The sequence below is a fragment of the Neovison vison genome, chromosome 6 (genome assembly GCF_020171115.1).
Source record: "Neovison vison isolate M4711 chromosome 6, ASM_NN_V1, whole genome shotgun sequence".
Taxonomy (NCBI): Eukaryota; Metazoa; Chordata; class Mammalia; order Carnivora; family Mustelidae; genus Neogale; species Neogale vison.
The window spans coordinates 39,797,580-39,818,281 of record NC_058096.1 but is presented as its reverse complement, the minus strand read 5'-3'; the positions used below and the strand labels follow the sequence as shown (position 1 = coordinate 39,818,281).

The window sequence follows — 20,702 nt, the reverse complement described above, 5'->3', positions numbered from 1 at the left end:
CACAAGTTTAGGCAGTGGAATAAAAAGGCTTGGAGGACCCTGGCCCCTCGGTGACAGAGGTGTCCCCACAGACTGTAGACTCAGAGAGCCCATGAGTCCACCTTAGATTGTATGTCTTAAGGGCCAACACGTTGCCCTGGCCTCTCTGTACCCAGGGGACAGGTTACAAAGGAGAGTGGGACGCTTTCCATACCAGACAGAGAATGTCTATGTATGTTAACCTAACTAGAAAAAGCTGAATTGTACTTGGGAGCAATAAGAAATGGAGCTGAAAGCCCCTGGGACTGGGACGTTTCTGCTTCCAGCTCCGTCTGGAAGTGACGTCGGTATCACTCTGCCACCTGCGTGAGGCAGTTCCTATACTCCATTTTCCAAGCTTTGTCACACAGGGAAACCGAGCATCATTCTCCCATCTTTAAGATCTAAAAAACAAATTCACAACTCTTCAGAAAGAGCTCTGACTGACCTTGCTTGACTCATCCTTGGATCAGGATTTATCACCCAGGAACACTGACATTCTGGGCCAGCTAACTGTCTCGTGGATGGTTGTCCGGTATATTCTAGGATGTTTAGGAGGACTCCTGGGCTCCACCCACTACATATCAATAGCACCCCTAACCCTTATCCTCCCCTAAGTAGTGCAAACAAAAATGTCTCTAAAATCACCAAACGGCTTCTTGTGGATAAATCAGTGTCCAATCAGTGTCCCCGGATTGAGAACATTGCTTTAATTAATGTGGTCAGAAATTTTTTTTTTTTTATTTAAAGATTTTATTTATTTATTTGACAGAGAGAAATCACAAGTAGATGGAGAGGCAGGCAGAGAGAGAGGGAAGCAGGCTCCCTGCTGAGCAGAGAGCCCGATAGGGGACTCGATCCCAGGACCCTGAGATCATGACCTGAGCCGAAGGCAGCGGCTTAACAATGTGGTCAGAAATTTAAGAAACAAGACAGAGGATCACAGGGGAAGAGAAGAAAAAATGAAACAAGACAAAACCAGAGAGGGAAACAAATCCTAAGAGACTCTTAATCTTAGGAAACAAACTGAGGTTTGCTGGAGGGGGTGGGGCTGGGGGGGCTGGGGTAACTGGGTGATAGACATTAAGGAGGGCTTATGAAGTAATGAGTACTGGGCATTATATAAGACTGCTGAATCACAGGTCTGTACCCCTGAACCAGAGAATACACCCTATGTTCATTAATTGGATTTAAATTAAAATTAAAATTAAATTCTCAAGAAATAAACAAAAAAATCCAAACAAAAAGAAATACAAGATCACATTATTATCAGAGCAGAGCGGTGATGTAGGGGAGAGGGAAGATCAAATCCTTGATATTGTGAAGTAGGCAGCCACTCCAACTTCAGTCTTCTGCATACCTCAAGCTTCCAGCCCCACTTTCGTCACAGCGGCTTCCTCTGAGCTCCCACACTAATATATTCCCTAGTCTTTGTTGTCATGTGGTTATTGCATCACCATGGAAGGCTCTAAAAAATTTAGATGGAGTGAGGTGTAAGAACTAGGACTAGGCAAGAGTTCTCATAATATTTACCCATCTTGAAACACGATAACATGCCAATACGAGCAATTTATCTCAAATGTAATATAAGAAAAATCATTAGCCATAATTGGATTTCTATTTTAATGTTTTCCTTTGATAAAGGGAAGAACAAATGGTTCATTCTGGCTCACTGACTTTATAAAATCAAAGGGAATAAAACCTAACCCACCCAAGAAGGCCTCAAAAAATGATCAGAGCATGTGTTTTGTCCTTGAAATTTCTGCTATTCTTTTTTGATTTATAAGCAGTCCGAAGAAGAATCCTATAAATTAAAACATATACTCCTGCATCTTAATTTTCATACACACCCCAGAGGTAGATTTACAGTCAGTCAAGACCTACTCCATCATAATTAAATTGTACTTGTCAGCTTTTTATTGCTATTCTTAGAGATAAATCCTTATCTTAGAGTTTCCCACAATGATTGTCATCATGGCCTCTTGCTTTTTTCATGGAGAGGGGATTCTGACAGAATCATAACTCCTGGAGATTTTGTATGACTTTACCTTCAGCTTCATCTCTTCATCACAAGACACCATTATTTCATTATCTAAAAATACACTGATTTTATTTCTTCAAAATTTTCCAGAGGTTTTTTTTTTTTTCTCATTCTTTTTCTCTCCCTCCCTCCCATTCATACTTGTGTCCTCCCTTCCAAGAAATAAAAATAGATATTATTTAAAACCTTAATTTTTCTTGACCTTGTTTATAATCCTACAACTTCCTATTCTATGTTGTTTGATGGAAGTTTGCCCCATCTTGCTTATTTGAAAGTAATAAATATTCTTGCTGTAAATGTGATGGTATCTGATGATACCATCAAGCATCCTAATATGCCCTCCACAAGAGTAAAATTACATATGCAGTCCTTTCTTTCTCTTCTTTTCAAATTCAATTTAGATATAATTTCCCAGAGACTCTCATGCAAGAATCATCAAATAAGCCTAATTCCAAATAACCTCATATTCATAGATCCCATGAAGTAGGACTTCAACATATCTTTTGCAGGGGGTGGGGGGAGGTTAGGGAGGACAATTTAACCCATGACAAATGCTATCTCATGCTGACGAATTAGTACAGTCTTTCTATAAATCACCTTAACGATATTCTTTCTGCTACTAATTTCTTGTGGGAATCCAACTTGAGGAAAATAGAAATGTAAATTGCAGTTATATACAAAAATGTTATTTGCAACATTATTAAAGGGATTGTTTAGAGGAATCTCAAAGTAAAAAATGAGGAACGATTCAGTACTTTTGGTACTTCCCTAGGATGGAATAATATGAAGCCACTAAAAATGATATTTACAGTTTTTAAATGTTCAGCATCATACAGAAGCCAGGAAATACTAACAAAGAGCAATTAGGTTTCATTTTATACTTGAAATTAGTCCCGAATCAAAGAAAACAAATACACGGTGTCAAAATCAAAGCACTTTTGGTCAATAAAGGAGGAAATGAGCATTCTTCTACACTGACAAGGAGAATGTCAAGATTGAAGAGCTTCATGGAAAGCCCTTTGGAGATACATGTTGAGCTTTAGAAACATTCTTGTCTTTGGTTTACCAGTTCCATTTCTAGAATTTACTTTATAGAAATCATCTCAGGTACACACAAAAAGTTATTCATGAAACTATTTACTAGAGCTAATTATAGTGAAAAATTATGAGCAATCTAAATACTTAATAGCAGGAAGGATAAATAAGTAATAAGACATCCAGATAACAAGTACTATGTATTTAATAACAGGGGAAGATCTGAGACATACTGTTTAGAGAGAGAAAAAACAGATTACAAAATAACATTTAGAATACCATCTCACTTGTATAAATGAAAAGCCCACCTATGAGGATAGAAAAGACTATAAGCTTATCAAGCAGGTATTAAGAGATTGTGGGGTCTGCACAGTGCCCTTGTGGATTAAATCAATTAAAATGGCTTTCAAAAATATATAATTTGTTTTCTTGAAATAGTTCGCTGACTCCAAAAGGATCTTGTTACTATCTTAATGTTGGATATATTTGTAGTATTGGAATAAATACTTGAATTATGTTGATACTAAGAAGTGAGGAGGACCTAGAAGGAAACTTTACTTTCTTCTGTTCTCTAAAAGACACATGAAATTCAGTCAGGAAATGGAAAACTGGATTTTTATAAGTTTAGTTTTCACACATAAAAATATATAATTATACAATTCTGTCTGGCATAAAAAAAAGATTGCTCAGTTACTAAATACCTGAAAGCTAGAAAAGGACATTTTAGAAAAAAAAATCAGGTTAGTAACGTTAAAAAAATAAAATTGTGTTTTTAATATGTTACTTTAAAAATTGCAAAGTGTTTTGGGCTTGGAGATTACTTGAGTAAAAAGTTGGTTACATGTGAAAAACGTTAGGATATTTTTCTTAGAAATAACCGCAAGTTGGGTACTGTGCAGTATCATCACAATGTTGGAACTTCTTTTCCTGTTCTGTTGAATTTGTGACTCAATTATTATAATTCCCAATACGCTATACTTTATTTTTATTCTACAGTCTTTTCTGTGTGGTCACGGTTTCAACATTGCTCTCTCATTCCAAGACACATGAGTGCCAAACGAACTTCAAGAATTCCTAAGAAGACCATGTTTCACTCTTATTCCCCATTCCTTGCTCTTAACTAATGAGACCCTTTATATAAAATCAGGAAGTTGGCTAACTATATTTTAGAACAAGCCAGAGAGGTTTCAGCAGATATATAACAATAGATTTTTAAGCTCACATAAGTTCATCCTATTCTTCGAACAATTTGTTTTTTGGGCATTTGTGGGACATTTAATGTAGATTGTTCTTTTCTATTTCTCCTTTCATAAAATAAGAGCTAAAGCTGAGCCCTTCTTATCGAGGTTGTTAACACTGATTCCAGGCTTAAATTGTCCAATGGGATTCTTTTGCTCACAAAAAGCTTATCACATTTCTTCCAACGATTTGTTTTATGGCCGTTGGTTCCTGGCCAAGTGGGCCTTTTCATGGGCTGCCTCATGACACGGCAGCTTCCAGGGTAAAGCAATCCAAAAGCGAGAGTGGGAGAGAAACATTGCCAAGGTAGAAGCCACAGTCTTTCCATAACTTCATCTCAGAAATGACATCCCATCACTTCTGCCATTTCTTATTCATTAGAAGTAAATCAGTAAGTCTAACCAACACTCAATAAGAAGGAATTACACAGAAGTGTGAATTCTAGGAAGAAAGAATCATTTAGGCCTACCTACAGCATGGTCCAAAATGTGAGAACACTGTTGGGTGCTGTGCAAAAAAACCTACAATAGTCCAGGTAAATCTCTAAGGAGATATTCATGTGGAAGCAGATGTCAGGACCTGGACAGGGGCATGGACAGAATAAGGGGTAACTGGTCACAGAACTGGCATGGTAAAGGAGGCCACCTGTGTCCAGGTGACTAGAAGAACGCTGAAGGAAATACGAACCCAAGCTCAGGCCTGGAACCTGACATAGAGAGGAGCTGTGACCCCGAAGCCAGGTTGGAGGTCATATGGATCTGCAAGGGTAGCTTGCGTTAAACTCTGGTGCTTCGGTTCAGGAAATGGATAGAAAGGGAGACGTGAGTCCGGGAAGTTTTGTTGGCTTAGCTTTGAGAACTAGGAAAATGGCAGGGCCGAAATGAACCACCAAACAGTGGTTCTCCAACTCTGCTTGGTATCACAATCACTGGTAACTTGACAAGAATCCGGCCCTGTGTTACTTCAATAAGCCCAGCCTCTGTGTTCCTCTTTAATAGTCTAGCTAATTCTGATACACGCCAAAGTTTGAGAGCCTCTGCCTCGGAAGGACTACTTGCATACCCCGAGGAGTGTGCCATTTACTTATTCATGATAATTAATTCACTAAATTAACAGACTAGCATTACACTCTGACACAGTTCATGGTGAAAATATCAATGTGAATCCTTGTGGGCAGAAATGGAGAAAAAGACGGTTATAAATAAAAGCATTCCAAGGAAAAGGCCTGTGCTTTTATGCAAAGAACAAATCGTGGCTGGCACTGATTAATAGATTCTGCTCTCTCAGGCTGACAAAATGCAAAAGAATTTTCTATGCCAGAAATAACAAAATGGACACCAAAGCCAGCATCTGGAAGTTATTCTTAAAGAAATATGGCATTAGCTAAAATTGGATGGGTGGGTCAGTTTCTATTTACCCATTTTACCGGTCCATGCTGACTAAAGGTTCATGCAACTTACACTAAAATCTTCATCCTGTTTTTCTTTCTCTTCCTTATTCTTGTCACATGTTTATTTCCAAATATGTCTGAGAAACAGATCGGCGGCAGTCTACAAAGACTTAGATGGCTGTGGACCCCAATAATTCTTTTGACAAATAGTCTTAATTGAGAGGGATCTTAGTATGGAATAAATCTTCAATCCCAGGGAGATCTGGTTTTAAATCCAGACGATGCCATTGACCGACTACGAAAACTTAAGCAAATGACCTATCTTCGTTGAAGATCTTTGTGTGTTTATATGCGGTTCACATAATAACTTTGAAAGGTATTGTTAGAAGGGATGTAGGCAAGATGCTGAACCTGTAGTAGGTGCCCAGTAAACTGAGCTATTATTACTATTAATGACTGATACTCCATAACTCTGTAAACACTGAAGCATTAGAACCACAGTTTGCTCAGGATCACATGCAGTGGGTGCCCATTGGGCTGTATTCCTGATTTCCTCTCTTTAAGTAAAAACCATAGTGTAGTAATTCAGAACAGAGACCCTGGATTCAGCCTACCAAGCTCACATCTAGCTTTGAAGTTCACTAGCTATATATGCTTGGATGATTTACTAGACAATTCACTTAACCTCTCTCTGCCTTGCTCTCTTCCTCTGTAAAATGTGGATAATAGGGATGCAGGAGCCTCAGAGGAATTTGCAAGGATTAAATCAGTATTTGTAAGGCACTTCCAAGACAAAGCACCATGTGTGTTAATAATCGTTAATCATAATTCTTTTTAAAAAGTCCATTCTCTTAGGAAAAAGAACAGTTCTTTTTAATCTTATCAGACCAATTGTGGATGTTGTTCATCAAAGAAAATAATGGCTTGAAGTGTCTTTTTGTGCAGGTTTCCTCTTTTTGATGGGCTGATGATAACATACTGCTCTAGATTTGTTTTCAGGTCTTCCTTGATTATAGGATGCAGCTCTTAGGAGAATGTGCACTGCTCATTACACGACAGTTACTTTGGGAATTGCAATTAATCATCTGAGTCAAGAGAGCTCCATTCATAGAATGACTTCGCTGTCAGTAAACTGATTAGTATACCCATGTGATCTGAACACATGAAGGCACTATCCCAAACACCTGACTGGCTCTCAGGAAGTAGCATTCCCTATGCGAACTTTGCTCTGAATTGAAATAATAGGAAAAAGTGATCCAGTTTTATTTTTCTCTCTATGACAGCATAGAGTCGTGGAGTGTTTTGTGCAGTGATTCATCAACATGTATGATTAATGATAATAGTAAAAATAGAGCAATATTTTCCTATATGTAGGAGAGAATTTCGTATTAACTCACCTTTTCCCCCCATGTTGTTTAATAGAAGTATTTACTTCAAAGATTGCCTTCTTCTTAAAATGAAAACTGTTATACCAGTATTGATGGGGAGAGAAGCTTCTGGGATTAGGAAATTTGTTGTTATGGCCGCTTGGGGGAAAACAAAGCCAGAAACCTTCTCAGGTGAACTCAGGAGTGTGATTTTTTCCTGAGGCTATTATTACTGATGTTCATTCATTCTCTAGGCTACCAGACAAGAAATCTATGTCGCCTTGAGAAAATTTCCCATAAAGAATTTGCCCCCCTGCACGTTTTTGAGCATTTACTTCCTGAAATTTTAGAAGACTCGCGTGTGACACACAGCCAGTTTATGTTAAATATCAAAGGTTTTGCTGATGGCTGCACGGACTTTGGGATAGGAAGCCACTTTGATTTTATCTCATAGCTATGGCATGAGTACTTCAAATGAACAGAGAAGGAAACCATCATGTGTAGAGAGTTGTTTGGATTCCTAGGGAGAAGGCAGTTGTCTACCTGGCGGCTCTCAGTAAGAATTCAGAGGCTTCAGGGGCGCCTGGGTGGCTCAGTTGGTTAAATGCCTGCCTTCAGCTCAGGTCATGATCTCGAGGTCTTGGAAACAGAGCCATGCATCAGAGTCCTTGCTCGGGGGAGTCTGCTTCTCACTCTGTGCTCTCCCTCTCTCTCTCTCTCTCTCAAATAAATAAATAAAATCGTAAAAAAAAAAAAAGAAAAAAACATAAAACCACAGAGGCTTCTTTCCATGAACCCAGTTTCTTGACGTTGAGAACCTCCTGCAATGTGCAGTGTGAACAAGTCTGAATAGGGACGTTGGTGAACTGTGTGGGACAGCCCCTGGACACCTGCCCGTTGGGGGCACTGTGCCACGGAGAGTGAGGCATGAGCTGGGGCAGGTGGCACCAGGAGGTCACAGAAAATTGATGACAGGGTGACAGAGGTCAAATACGTGGAAAGAGAAGCTCAAGAGAGAGAAGGGGTTGACATGTATTGCACTGTCCAGCTATGCCGTTTCAGGAAAGTGAAACTATAAAAGCAAAGGGAAGAGCGAGACAAGAAAGTGTAGAACAAGGGAAGACAGCTTCTCTGGATTCCCCTCCCGAACTGCAGGACCCTGGCCACAGCCCAACCGCATTTTGAGTAAAGACAGTGGATTCTGAATTCTCTGGGGCCACGTGCACAGATTCAAGAGAAAAGCAGAGGGGAAGACTGTTTTCCAAGTAGCAGGAAGGACATGTTGGCTGTAGTCATCGATGGCTAGACAGGATTTACAGACTCTCTTGGTGAAGCAGCCTAGATTCATACTTGCCTGATAGGCTTATGATTATACTTAAATATCTGTAATGTAAATTCAACTTAGTATAAAGTAAGTTGTATTTAGTATAATCATCACTTTTAAACAAATCCCATTTGTTTTAAAATTCAAATAAACTACTTTATAAAAAATGTATGTCTAACACGCCTTGTTTCCTTATTGATACCCTGGATACAGTTGTTACCAAATTTGCTTAGTGTGACTGAATGTTATGTTAGGGTTTGCATGCATCAAGCAACATGAACGATTGGCATTTCTTAAACTTCTCAGGAGATGTATTTTGAGGTAGAGCTGCTAAATAATACTAAAAGCTCTGTGGAAAAAAATATATATATACTACCTGGTACATTAAGTTCATGGTATAAATTGCCTAGAGAAGACCCTTGTTTGAATTATTTGTAGGTTTCCTTTTAATGATTCATCATATCACTTGCATATTGCAAAAGCATCCTTGTAAAATGTATTACATTTCCTTTAAAGTCTGTTTTCAAGAGAACATTTTTTGTGACATCACACATGTCTTATTTATGGGAAACATTTTTCTAGTACCTGAAAAAAAGTTGGGAGCAACTGTTTCAATTTTCTCTTGTAGACAATGAAATCTTCTCGTTTATTATGTTTCTCCCTTTGCTTGGCTTCTAGAGAACTTTAAAGGCAAAACCGTGGTTCAGCTACATCGAACTCACCAAATCTTATTGAATGTCTTTCATGTACTAATCTCAACCTCTGGTTTTATTTTTTTCTATCCTCATCTTCTCTTTCTTCTAGTTTCCTCTAATTAAAAAAAGAATTGTTGGCACCTCTAATTCTTCTTTGAAAGTAAGGTAGGCAATAGAAGGAATCAACAGACGTCTAGATATGTTTATTAAAGTCTAGGTGGGGTCTTGCATCCTACCTGCAGGCTTCCCGGTGTAGGGGAAGAGGAGGCTTAGCAGCTCAAAGCGGGTCAGATCCACAAGCATTTTGGTTCTTTTCACCAATGACGAAATTTTTGTTATTATTAGCTTATTTTCTTGCTTCAATTTTTGGAGCAAGTTTTGTTGCTTTGTGGTCACTAGGACATTGTGCTTCTTTCTAAAGTGAAATTTAGGTGTGTTTTTATTAGAGGACTCCTTGGTTTCATAAGCATTCGTTTGTGGAGGAGTTAAGAAAAAAATAATGCTTCTCTGCCTCCCTCCTCACAATATAATTAAAATGCTACCAATGTGAAGTAAGCTCTCTTTGATCAAACTTCAGCATCATTTAAATTTCCTAAGGAGATGTGAATTTGACTCATGTCTTCAGTGAAGAAAAGGCAAAGATTCCTGGGCTATAGGACAGAATTTATTGCAATAAAATCTACTGGGTGGTTTTCCATAACAAATTAAATTAATAATATTGAGTTTAGGTACACATAGTTCAGCAAAAAGAAAGTTTTACTTGACAGTAATAGATTTAATGGTAGAATTACTCTAAGAACCAAACAAAATTAGTTTGCTAACATACTTTTTGTTTCAAGAAAGAAAAACAGAATCTCCATGTGTTCACTTCTCCCCTACAGAGTGCTTTCAGGATACTAAGAAAATATGTACATATGTGTTTCCTATTCTGGCCTAACCCTGAAACTCTATCCTCTTATTTCTAACTACACAGCTTTCTCACTATCAAAATGTCCTGATATTCAAGTCCATATACTTTCCTCTTGACAAGAGACACTGCCTCTCCAATTCCTTGAGGCTTCTTTGGTTGTCCACCATGGAAGACAGGCAAGATGAAACTGCAAACGCAATCACGTTTGGGACAATATTCCCAATGGCTTCATCAACAGATGTCTATTGTAACTCTCAGTCAAGTTTCTTCCCCGTGTGTTTTACTGTCTTCTGGAATAGAGGGACTTTTCTGATCTGACCATTAACAAGCAGGTGGTGGGGAGCTTAATGAGTAAGTTTTTGTCGAAAGGTCTGAGGAAGCAACTTGACACTTGCACCCTGATAAGTGTAGGCAGCTCCGTTTTTAATATGGAGTTATAACCACTGACAGAAAAATACCAGAGAAATAGGAATTGACCAAGTGATTCAGCAAGTCTGGCATGAATTTAAGTTTCATATTTGAAAATATGAAATATGAAAATATGTTTGTGGAAGAGTTATGAATAAAATAATCCTTCTCTACCCCCTCCTCACAATATGATATATACTTATAATTACAATTAATTATATTATATATAATATATCACATATAATAATTAATTATAATATAATTTAATATAATAATAATAATCATAACCAAATAAAATGAAGTTCAAAATTACTGGAAAATCTGGGAGTGTGTACATCCATGAAAAGAGAAGTAATCCTGTGGAAAGGAAGAAGAGGAACTTTGTCTGAACTATGCCACCTTTAACAAGTGTTCATGTACAACTATGAATAAATCAAAGTACAAAACTACTCAAAACTTGAACACAGCTATTTTTTTCAAGTATAAAGACATTGGGAATCCATCTTCCCAAAAGCTATGTCCTGCGATAGATATGTAGCAGATGTGTCTAGCCCTGCCCTGAGTTTATCCTCCCCTATACTGAGGCAGAGACTGAACAGGACAAATCTAAAACCAGGACAGATGTTAGAACCCTTCTTGATCTGATGTTAAATGGGGTAAGACAAGAACACAAGAACAGAGAAGTTACCAGGGGAGGAGTATATACTAGGAAGTTTGGGATAGTACCAGATTTATTTATCTGTTTGCCCTGAGGCCAACCCATCTTCATTAATTCAACAAATATTTGTTGAAAGAAGACTGTATGCTATACTATACTGTACAGAATACTGTATACTATACAACAGTGAAAAAAACAAGTCTCTCCTCTGATGCAGCTTACGTTCCAGAAGGGGAGACAGACAAGACACAAATAAATGTTATGAAAAAAAAAAAGAAAGCAGAGTTAGATAGAACATGAGACAATTAAAGTGGGTATAGCAAAAAATTCTCTAATAAAGTAACTTCTGAGCAGAAATTTGACTCAAAAGAGGGACTAAGCCTTGGGGTTATGTGGGGACAAGAATGTTCTAAGCAGAGAGCTCATTACTGCCAGGACACTATCAGTCTTTCAATAATAACTGAACACAGAGGTTTTGTTGTTTGGATGTTGTTTTTGTTGTTGTTTAAATTTTTGCTCGGTTTTTTTTTCCGTGGGATCAGACATAGCCACACAGTTGATAAGAAAACAAGCAAAACAAAATCCCTGGAAGCCTTGCATATCTACATATGGGTATAGATTGCCAGTCAAAAATACAGTCGATTTATTTTAAAAATGAAATTTCTTGGAGGACAGTTTTATTCAAGACACCATTTCATCTCTCTAATCAACCTTTTAAGGCCTGGCATTTCCAAGTGTATGAAGTGATAATATAATTTACAAAGAAAGAAACAATTGGAAAGGAGAAGAACTCTAGCATTTTGCGATATTTCGGACCGAATATTCCCATTTTCAAAATCTGAATAAAATTCAAATTCTGGATAACAACATTACATAATCTCAAAAGTAACTTTCAGCTAATATCTTCATGAGCATTATAGACTCTTTTAGTTGATCCTGGGGAACAGAACCAAGGCACCATTTTATCTAGCGACAATGAACCTGCAGAAAGCTAAGTCACACTGTATGTGTTACATAGAATCATCTTAAATGCAATCAAGTCAATCGAGAATTTATTTCTGCAACTCATCTGCAGCTCTTATTGAAACCTAACTAGTTTAACGGGATTATCTGCAGGGGGCAATGCATATATTATGGTTTGCACAGTGCATGCCTGGGGATAGGAAGAGGAAACCAAGCAACAGATGTCCCTGTGTCACGACTTACTGACTTTGTATTTCTGTTTCCAGGAAGACTGGTGGCCATGTCTCTTTCAGTCCTGAGTTACAGGGGCTTCCACATTTCCACAAATCAGATATTCATCTGTCAGACTGAGTTGAACCAGATTTCCTTGATGTGGAAAAAAATGCTCAAGAGAATTGTAGATAAAGCCATCAAAATTATGTTCCACCTGTGGCCATAGCCAAGAAAAACCTGCCAATTTTATCCCATGGCAGATCTAGTGACAGCTCTCATCACTTGGCTTTGCCTGCTTAGTTCTGCCTTCCTAAATTTCACTCCAAGCTAGGTTTGCTTCAAGACCCTATAGGCTCAAACATCAGGTGAATCCAAATGATGAGAAATTCACTGAAAAGAATCTGAGCCTATTTCACATGCATAATTCACATTTGTAATGGTTTTATTCAAGTGGCTTACTGAATTCTTCTTTTAAATATTTTAGGGTTTTTGTGTATGTATGCCTTGACAAAATGGATTTATCTAACACTACATAAATACTCTGGATAACTATCAAAAGTTGCCTCAAATTGACAAAACTAATTCCCAAAAGATATAATGTTAAGTATGAGAGAGAATATAAAATTTAAAGCCTGTGAATTTTGCTCTTTAATTTTATCTTTCTAGAGTAAATTTAGAGGTTTACTGTTTTTCCTTCTGTCCCTGATACTATGTTAATAACAACAGAAAGGTTAAGAAATTTCAGTGTAGTTGTTCTGTAACATATTAGGAGTTATAAGGAGTCCAAATGCTAAGGTTGGAAGAGAAAATTAATTCAAATGCAGAGCTCATTTTCTTAATGCAACTTAATGTTATTTTATGTATATATATTATATATATACACACACACATACTCATACACCATATATACATATACAGGCACATACATGTATGTGTATACCTATGTGTATATCTATAAAGGTAATATGTAAATATAAACATATACATGTACATGTGTATATGTACATAAAGGTATATACGTATATGTGTTACATGCCAAACCAAACTGACCTCACAGACACATAAGGTATACATGTTTTGTGTGTGTGTGTGAGTGTGTGTGAGGTCAGCTTGTTTTGTCATGTGAATTTGAGATAGACATGTTATTAATATTTAATTCCAATTCTATCTTGAACACTAAGCTTGTTATTTACATATCCTAACTGTCCATGGCTTTCTTATTTTGTAAGCCAGAACTAAAGAAATGAAATGCTATTGCAGGGGACTTGGTAATTTTACATAGGCATAAAGGCTGATAAATTTGGGGGGATATTTTACCAGCTATTTTATTATGTATGAAGTGCCTGTTGATTATTCTGCTACTATGAGGCTGACTCTTAAAACTCCAAAGTTTAAAGAAAATCCAAATGACATCATTTGTTATCTTCAGGTAAGCTTCATCTCTCTAATATTGACAGATGCTGTCTTAAACTCTGCTAGAACAAGGAAGAAAATAAATAAACACACTCAAAGACAGAGATCTTACTGAACTTAAATGAATTTCAGGCAAGAGTCCAACTTGGGAATTGGACTGGAATTGACAATATGTCCCCGATAATGTTAAGAGCTAACATTTATTGAGCTCTTACTATGTGCCAGACACTGTTTTAAATGCCGCATCATGTTAATTCATTTAATCCAAATATAAATGCCTATCTCCATTTTACAAATGAAGAAACTAGGGACTAGAGAGGTTATGTAACTTAATGAAGTTTGTCCTCCCAGCAAACAGAATGGCCTAGATTTAGAATTTAGGGAGTCTGACTTCTAAGTTCTATTCCTACTTCCAGGCTAGGTCATCATCTACTAACAGACTTTAAACCCAAGTTTTTTGTTGTTGTTGTTTTGTTTCTTCCTGTACTTCTATGATGGTACATTTTTAGTTAAGCAGTTTGGCATCTTACTCTCCACTGGTTCCAAAGATTCTGTGCAGTATCACTGAAGGCAGATATTTTTTGGTCAGTTCTTATTTTAACGCTTAAATTTTCAAGACCTAGGCCACTGACTTGTACATAATAGATGCACACTATGATATTTGTTTGATAACCAGCTACTCCTTATAGTCATGTTTTCTATGAATGAGCTATAGTGTCTGGGTTCTAATCCTGACCTTACAGCTTACTAGACAAACAGCCCTGAACAAGTCTCTTGATCTCTGTAAGCCTCAGTTTTCTTATACATAAAATGAAAGCAAATATGATTCTTCTCTAATTTTTTAAAAGATTTTATTTATTTATTTGAGAGAGAGAGAAAGAACACAAGTGGTTGGGGGGTGCGAAGAAGGATAGATAAAGTCCTCAGGGAGGACGCTGAATAGGGAACGCAAAGTGGGACTTGACCCCAGGACCCTGGGATCATGACTTGAGCCGAAGGCAGAGACTTAACCGACTGAGCCACTCAGGCGCCCCTCTTCTCTAAGATTTAAATGAGATAATAAGGATTTAGCATTCTAAGAATTAAATGAAATAATACTTCCAACCACTTAGCACAAGGAAAATAGTTTGATAAATTCCTAACACATACCGTATGATCTGACAATCTCATTTTTATGTATTTACCCAAGAGAAATGAAAACATAAGTCAACACAAAAACCTTACTTAAATAAGTGCTTTATTCATAATAGTTTAAAGCCGGGAATAGCTCAAAAGTGAATCAACAGGCAAACAGAATAGAGAAATTATGGCATAATAGAATAGTGCTCATCAGTGAAAGGAATAAGCTATGGATAAATGGACTGATGTGGATAACACTCAAAACCATGATGCTAAAGCAAAGAATTCATACGGAAAGGCTTGCACATGCTGCAATTCCACGCATGTGAAATTCTAGGAAAAATAAAAATGAGTAGGCAAAGCAATCAGACTGGTTACCGGGGTCTAGGGCTAGGGTTTGGGAGAGAGAGTTAATTACAAATGGGCACAAAGGAATTTTTCGGTGTGATAGAAATAGTCTATACATTAATTTTAGTGGTGGTAACATGGTTATATATGTATTTGTCAAAACTTAGAGCTTGATACCCAGATTGACTAGTATGCTATATAAATTAAACCTGAAGTTAAAAAAGACTGTTTAGCAAAGTTCTTAATATATAATAAGTACATGAAGTGTATATTCTTAGTTTTCTTTATATTTGGCCTTTCTTTTATTTATTTTTATTTTTTTTATTTTTTATTTTTTATTTTTTTAAAAGATTTTATTTATTTATCAGAGAGAGAGGGAGAGAGCGAGCACAGGCAGACAGTATGGCAGGCAGAGGCAGAGGCAGAGGGAGAAGCAGGTTCCCTGTCGAGCAAGGAGCCCGACGTGGGACTCGATCCCAGGACGCTGGGATCATGACCCGAGCCGAAGGCAGCTGCTTAACCAACTGAGCAAAAAAAATATATAAAGGCTGGTCTAAACTAGAGTATAAAACTACTTTTTTTTTTTTTAAAGAACGAGTAGCTATGAAATAAATGGTAATGCTTTTAAAGGCATTTTGTACACTTTCCACAACCACAGACTGACTTCTGACTTGATTTCTTGGGAGTTTAGAGGCACCTCCCAGGAGTCTTTACTGTATTGAATGGTCTCATTGCCTGACTTTTATCTTCAGATGATGAAGGTGTTTGTTTTCTCGGGCCACACACCACATTGGTATTCTTCAGAAAATCCTGCTTAATATTTTGTTGAAATATGTCTCTTTGCATTCTCTACTTCCTGTTAATGAGACTTTATTGGTTAATTCTCCCCCATCTTTCAGACCTCCTGTATCAATCAGGGACTGGGAAATTGCTCAGAGTGTGCGTACTCTGGGGTGAAGAGCATGACAGACCCATCGTCACTATTAGGTCTGAAGCAAAAGGAAGAAATGTTAGATATCATGGAAGGAACTTAGGGAAGAGAGCAAAAGGAGAGAGCAGCCTGATTGGAGAGAGTCTTTGGAAGAATTTCATAGCCAAACGACAATGACTCAGCAAGAAGGGAACCAGGGAGTACACACCTGGTCTCACACTCTTTCTTCTTGCTGGTGACTTCTTTGCCAGAGGAAAGAGAACCTCTTAGCGCAATCCATACGGATAAACATCCCGGGATACAGGGTACATATGAGGGGAGAGTGGAACTGGAAGGGTAGTGAAAAGATGCCAGTACATCACTCTTCAAATACTGAGAAACAGAAAGTCCCTCTTTTCCAAGGATTTTGTTTTTGGCAGATTAATTTCTCCCACTCTTATACTGCACGATTTTGAGACCTTTCATTCTTCTCAGTATTTTTCTCTTTCATCAGATCCCTTTGCCAGTATAAAAATGCAAATCTCTTACCTTGTTGGCCTAGTTGAGGGTTTTTTTTTTTTTTTTTTCCCCACTTTGGTCAAATGGCCTAAACCAAAGTCCACATTGATCTAGAATATTCTATGAGGCTGGCTGTGGAAGAAACAAGTAGGTTGGCCCTTGAAAAAAAGGCACAGATCTTAGAAGGGGGTGAGTAAGATAAGAGAAGTAAAAATCTATGATACTGAGAGAAATTGGGGCTTCTGGAGAAGTAGGGGAACAGTTTGTCATAGTGGAATATTTGGGGACTTGGAGTAAACTATCTGGGCTTTGTTCTACCTCGACAAAGATGTACTGTGTGACTTTGTAACAGTTATTTTAACCTATGGGTCCTCAGCTCCCTCAAATAAAAGGAAAATTACCTGTTCTGATTTCTAAACAGGGACAGTACAGTGTAGAGATTGAGCATGCGTGTACAAAAGATAGTCTGCTTGGATTTAAATCCTGACTCTGCAACTTAACTAGTTCTGCAACCTTGTGCAAGTTACTTAACTTCTCTGAATCTCAATGATTATCATAACATATCTATCTGCCATATACAAAGTACTTAATAAAGGTGAGTCACTACTATTCCAGGCCTGGAGGCAAATTACAGTCATTCTAATCCCTCCATTCATCACCAGCAACATAACTTAGATCCCAAATGCTCGTCTCGTATTTGGTAAATTAACCCTTAAGGTTTGGCTATGAACTGTCCTCTGCTATAGAGTATTTCTTAAAAATAAGATAAAAATCTTCAAATATTCATGTGCTTAACAATGGGAATTTCTGATAAAATGATGGCCTTTAATATGAGAAAAATTATTTCCACCTCTCAGGGTTTGAATGCAGTGTGAGCATTCTATGAGATCTACATTAGCAGTGAAGTATTTCACTTTCATAATGGCATAAAATATTCACAAATGACTTACCATGTGCCTCATCTGTATTTATGATAGAGAAATGTACTTACTACAGTACATGTTTTTCTAACTGAGATGTTAAAGAGCTGAAAAACATGGACAAAGTCAAGAATATATATTTATAACCTTTATTTTAGGCTTTTGTTTCCTCTCTGAAATATGGGTCCATTAAAAATACCTGTGTTTTAAAATTTTCTATGACTCATTATATAACCTTTGAAATGCACCTTAGTATTACTTATATAATTGACTATTAACTTGGTTAATTATTAAGTTATTAAAATCTTTAAGTTATTATGTAAATTAATTTTAAGTGACTTGCAAAATTGCTGAACTATTTCCCCTGTGTTCCAAACTGAATTATAAATTAAACTGTATTTTATTGAGTTGGTTACATTTGGTTTATTTAGTTAATTAATCAATTAATTAAATCATGATGGAAACAATTCCAACACACTTATCAGGAAGCATGAATAAAATATTTCTAAGTTTCTTCTTCTTCTTTTTTTTTTTTAAAGATTTTATTTATTTATTTGACAGAGAGAGATCACAAGTAGGCAGAGAGGCAGATAGACAGAGAAGTGGGGGGAAGCAGACTCCCTGCTGAGCAGAGAGCCCGATGTGGGGCTCGATCCCAGGACCCTGGGATCATGACCTGAGCTGAAGGCAGAGGCTTAACCGCTGAGTCACCCAGGTGCCCCCTAAGCTTCTTCTTTAATAAAGAAAAATGACTCTTTATTGAAAATCTTGTCCTTATATTCCTCTCAAGATATTTAGGGACCAAGAAGATCTTCTTTACACATAACCTTTAACAGGATTGTGAGTAACATGCAAAAATTCATACAATTAGTATTACAATTTATGGAATTATTATTTATTGGTGCAACTTGAATTCTTGGCAGTATTTGTTGTTGTTCATGATAATTTTTTTTTAAGTTTGACAATGTTAAGTTTAACAATGGGAAGCAACAAGACAAAGTAATGCCATAATTGTCACCTACTAATTTATAGAACAATTTTTTTTCTTAGTAAAATCTGATTTCAAAAGAAGTAGTATGTATTTGTCCTGAATAACAGTCTATGGCAATGCTATCTAATGAGCATATCTGGCCATAAATATGTGTGAATTAACAAGTTTGTTTTTTTTGTTTTTCTCTTAACACTCCAGGCACTGGAGTTTATTTTTTGGAAGTCATGATGTTAATTTAAAGGACTTTTAATGTGGTATTTATAAATATCAATATTGTTTTATTTGCATTGGAAATTCAGCTAACTTTGCATGTGTTTTCTAAAATATACATTCAAAAATGTATTGGTAAGTTTCTTTAAATGACTACAGATGATCCACACCTGTTTTGCATTTTCTAAAACAAATCCAAAAACAAAACAATAAAACAGTCTTTAGAAAATATTTTGTTTTCTGGGTACAGGAAAAAAAAAGATGCAATTTCAAAGGGAATAATAAGTTAGATAATATATAAGTTAGAAAATCACTTTATCTTTAAAGTAAACTTTATTGAAGCTTTTATGGAATTAGGTTACCATTTACCATAGTATAACAACTTTGTTAATTATGAGAAAGTAAATTTTTAAGCCAATTTATTTATGACGTGAGAATAAAAATTCCATTTGTTCATTCATTTATTCATTCAATATGCATTTTTTTAATTTTTAATTTTAATTTTTTTTTGGAGCACCCACTAAATGGCAGACACTGATTTAGGCACTGAGGTAAGGAGATGAATGACCTCATCCTTGAAGTGTCCTTGTCTAGTAGGGGAGACGGACAAAAATAATGATAGAATGGTGAAGAGAATTGTAGGGTCATTAGGAATGGGCATTTTTGTGAAGCAAAGGAGTTGAGAACTAAGCGGAATCTTGAAGTATAATCAGGTATATGTAGTCAAAGAAATGAAACCTAGTGTACTTAAAGGGCTGAGAATAGTTTTCTTTCTTTTCTGTTCTCTTTTTTTCTCCAAAGTACCCTGTAATGCTCATTAACCTGAATAGTGAATTCTAGCACCTGCTGAATGGTGAATTTAGAATTTAGAATCTAATTTTCTAAATTCTGCCTCTTAAAGTTTAATCGCTTTTAACCCAGTCAGCCAAGATGACCAAGTGGGATGAAAGAGTTTTTATTTGGTTACAGTATATTATCAACAATTACTATAAAACACTATTCTTGTGAATCTTACATATCATGTTGACTTTTCAGCATATCTGGGTTCAAAATCTCTGGCCTTCTTTAGTGCAAATGTTATAGGAAATAATGCCAAAAGCAGTTAATGTAAAAGTAACACTTTAACATAAATATTAAAACATATGCATGATTAACATAAAATCAGCCTGCCAATACATCAAACGTCTCCTTATCTCATTAAAAATTTAGATATTTGTTCTTTTGGGGAAAAGCTTTCCTCCAAAATATAATGACAACACATTTAAAAATCTGATTCATATTGTCTTTCTCCCAGAGACTCGATCGTTTTCCCAGGAGCTGAGAAATATGAGTGCTCGAGTAAGATCAAAATCTAGAGGAAAGGGAGATGGAAAAAAATCTAAGCTGGATGAACCTGGAGTTGCTAAGCAACCAGGTAAAAAAACACCTCAAAAAAAGGAACCACCTACTGAGGATCCAGATATTGAGCCTGGACAAGAGAGAGAAGAAGGAGCATGTGGGGTTCAAGAACCTGAACTGGAAGCTGAAAGCCAGGAAAAGGAAAAGGATCTGGAAAAGACTGGAGGTGAGCGTGGAGATGGCCCTGATATGAAAGGGAAGACTACACCTGATCTAGCATTTGCTAAAGTTCAAGAAGCAGGTGATGGACAGTCATAAGTTAAAAAGAAGAGAAGATGAAGCCACACATACAGTTTGTTATATTGATAATTTGGCTTAAATTCTCTCAATAAAGATTTAAAGTTTGCTCTGAAAAAAAAAATCTGATTCATATTGTTTTTTGATAGTTAAAAATAAAATGATCTTTAAAATATTTTTATTAATAATATCACTTAAGAATTAAAAGTTCAAATATACAGTATTTTTGTTTAGTTGATTCAGCACCTTCAGCATTATAGGAAAATAATAATGTGCTAAAACAAACAAGGCACACTATATTCACTCAAAAAACTCACCCTACTAAGAAATAATAAAAGCAGTCCCTGATGTCTAGGAACGAGTCTGACACTCACAG

General features: G+C 36.6%; 1 protein-coding gene across 1 annotated transcript; it reads left to right on the top strand.

Annotated features, from left to right (window-relative positions):
- Positions 1–19,982: 19,982 nt before the first annotated feature.
- Positions 19,983–20,441, top strand: LOC122910367 (P antigen family member 4-like). Its single transcript, XM_044255000.1, has one exon. It carries the CDS (start codon positions 20,018–20,020, stop codon positions 20,345–20,347), a length of 330 nt encoding a protein of 109 aa, XP_044110935.1. The 5' UTR covers positions 19,983–20,017; the 3' UTR covers positions 20,348–20,441.
- Positions 20,442–20,702: the final 261 nt, after the last annotated feature.

Bases quoted from the DNA above. Each gene is read 5' to 3' on its own strand.
- LOC122910367 (XM_044255000.1), top strand. From the start codon at position 20,018: ATGAGTGCTCGAGTAAGATCAAAATCTAGAGGAAAGGGAGATGGAAAA.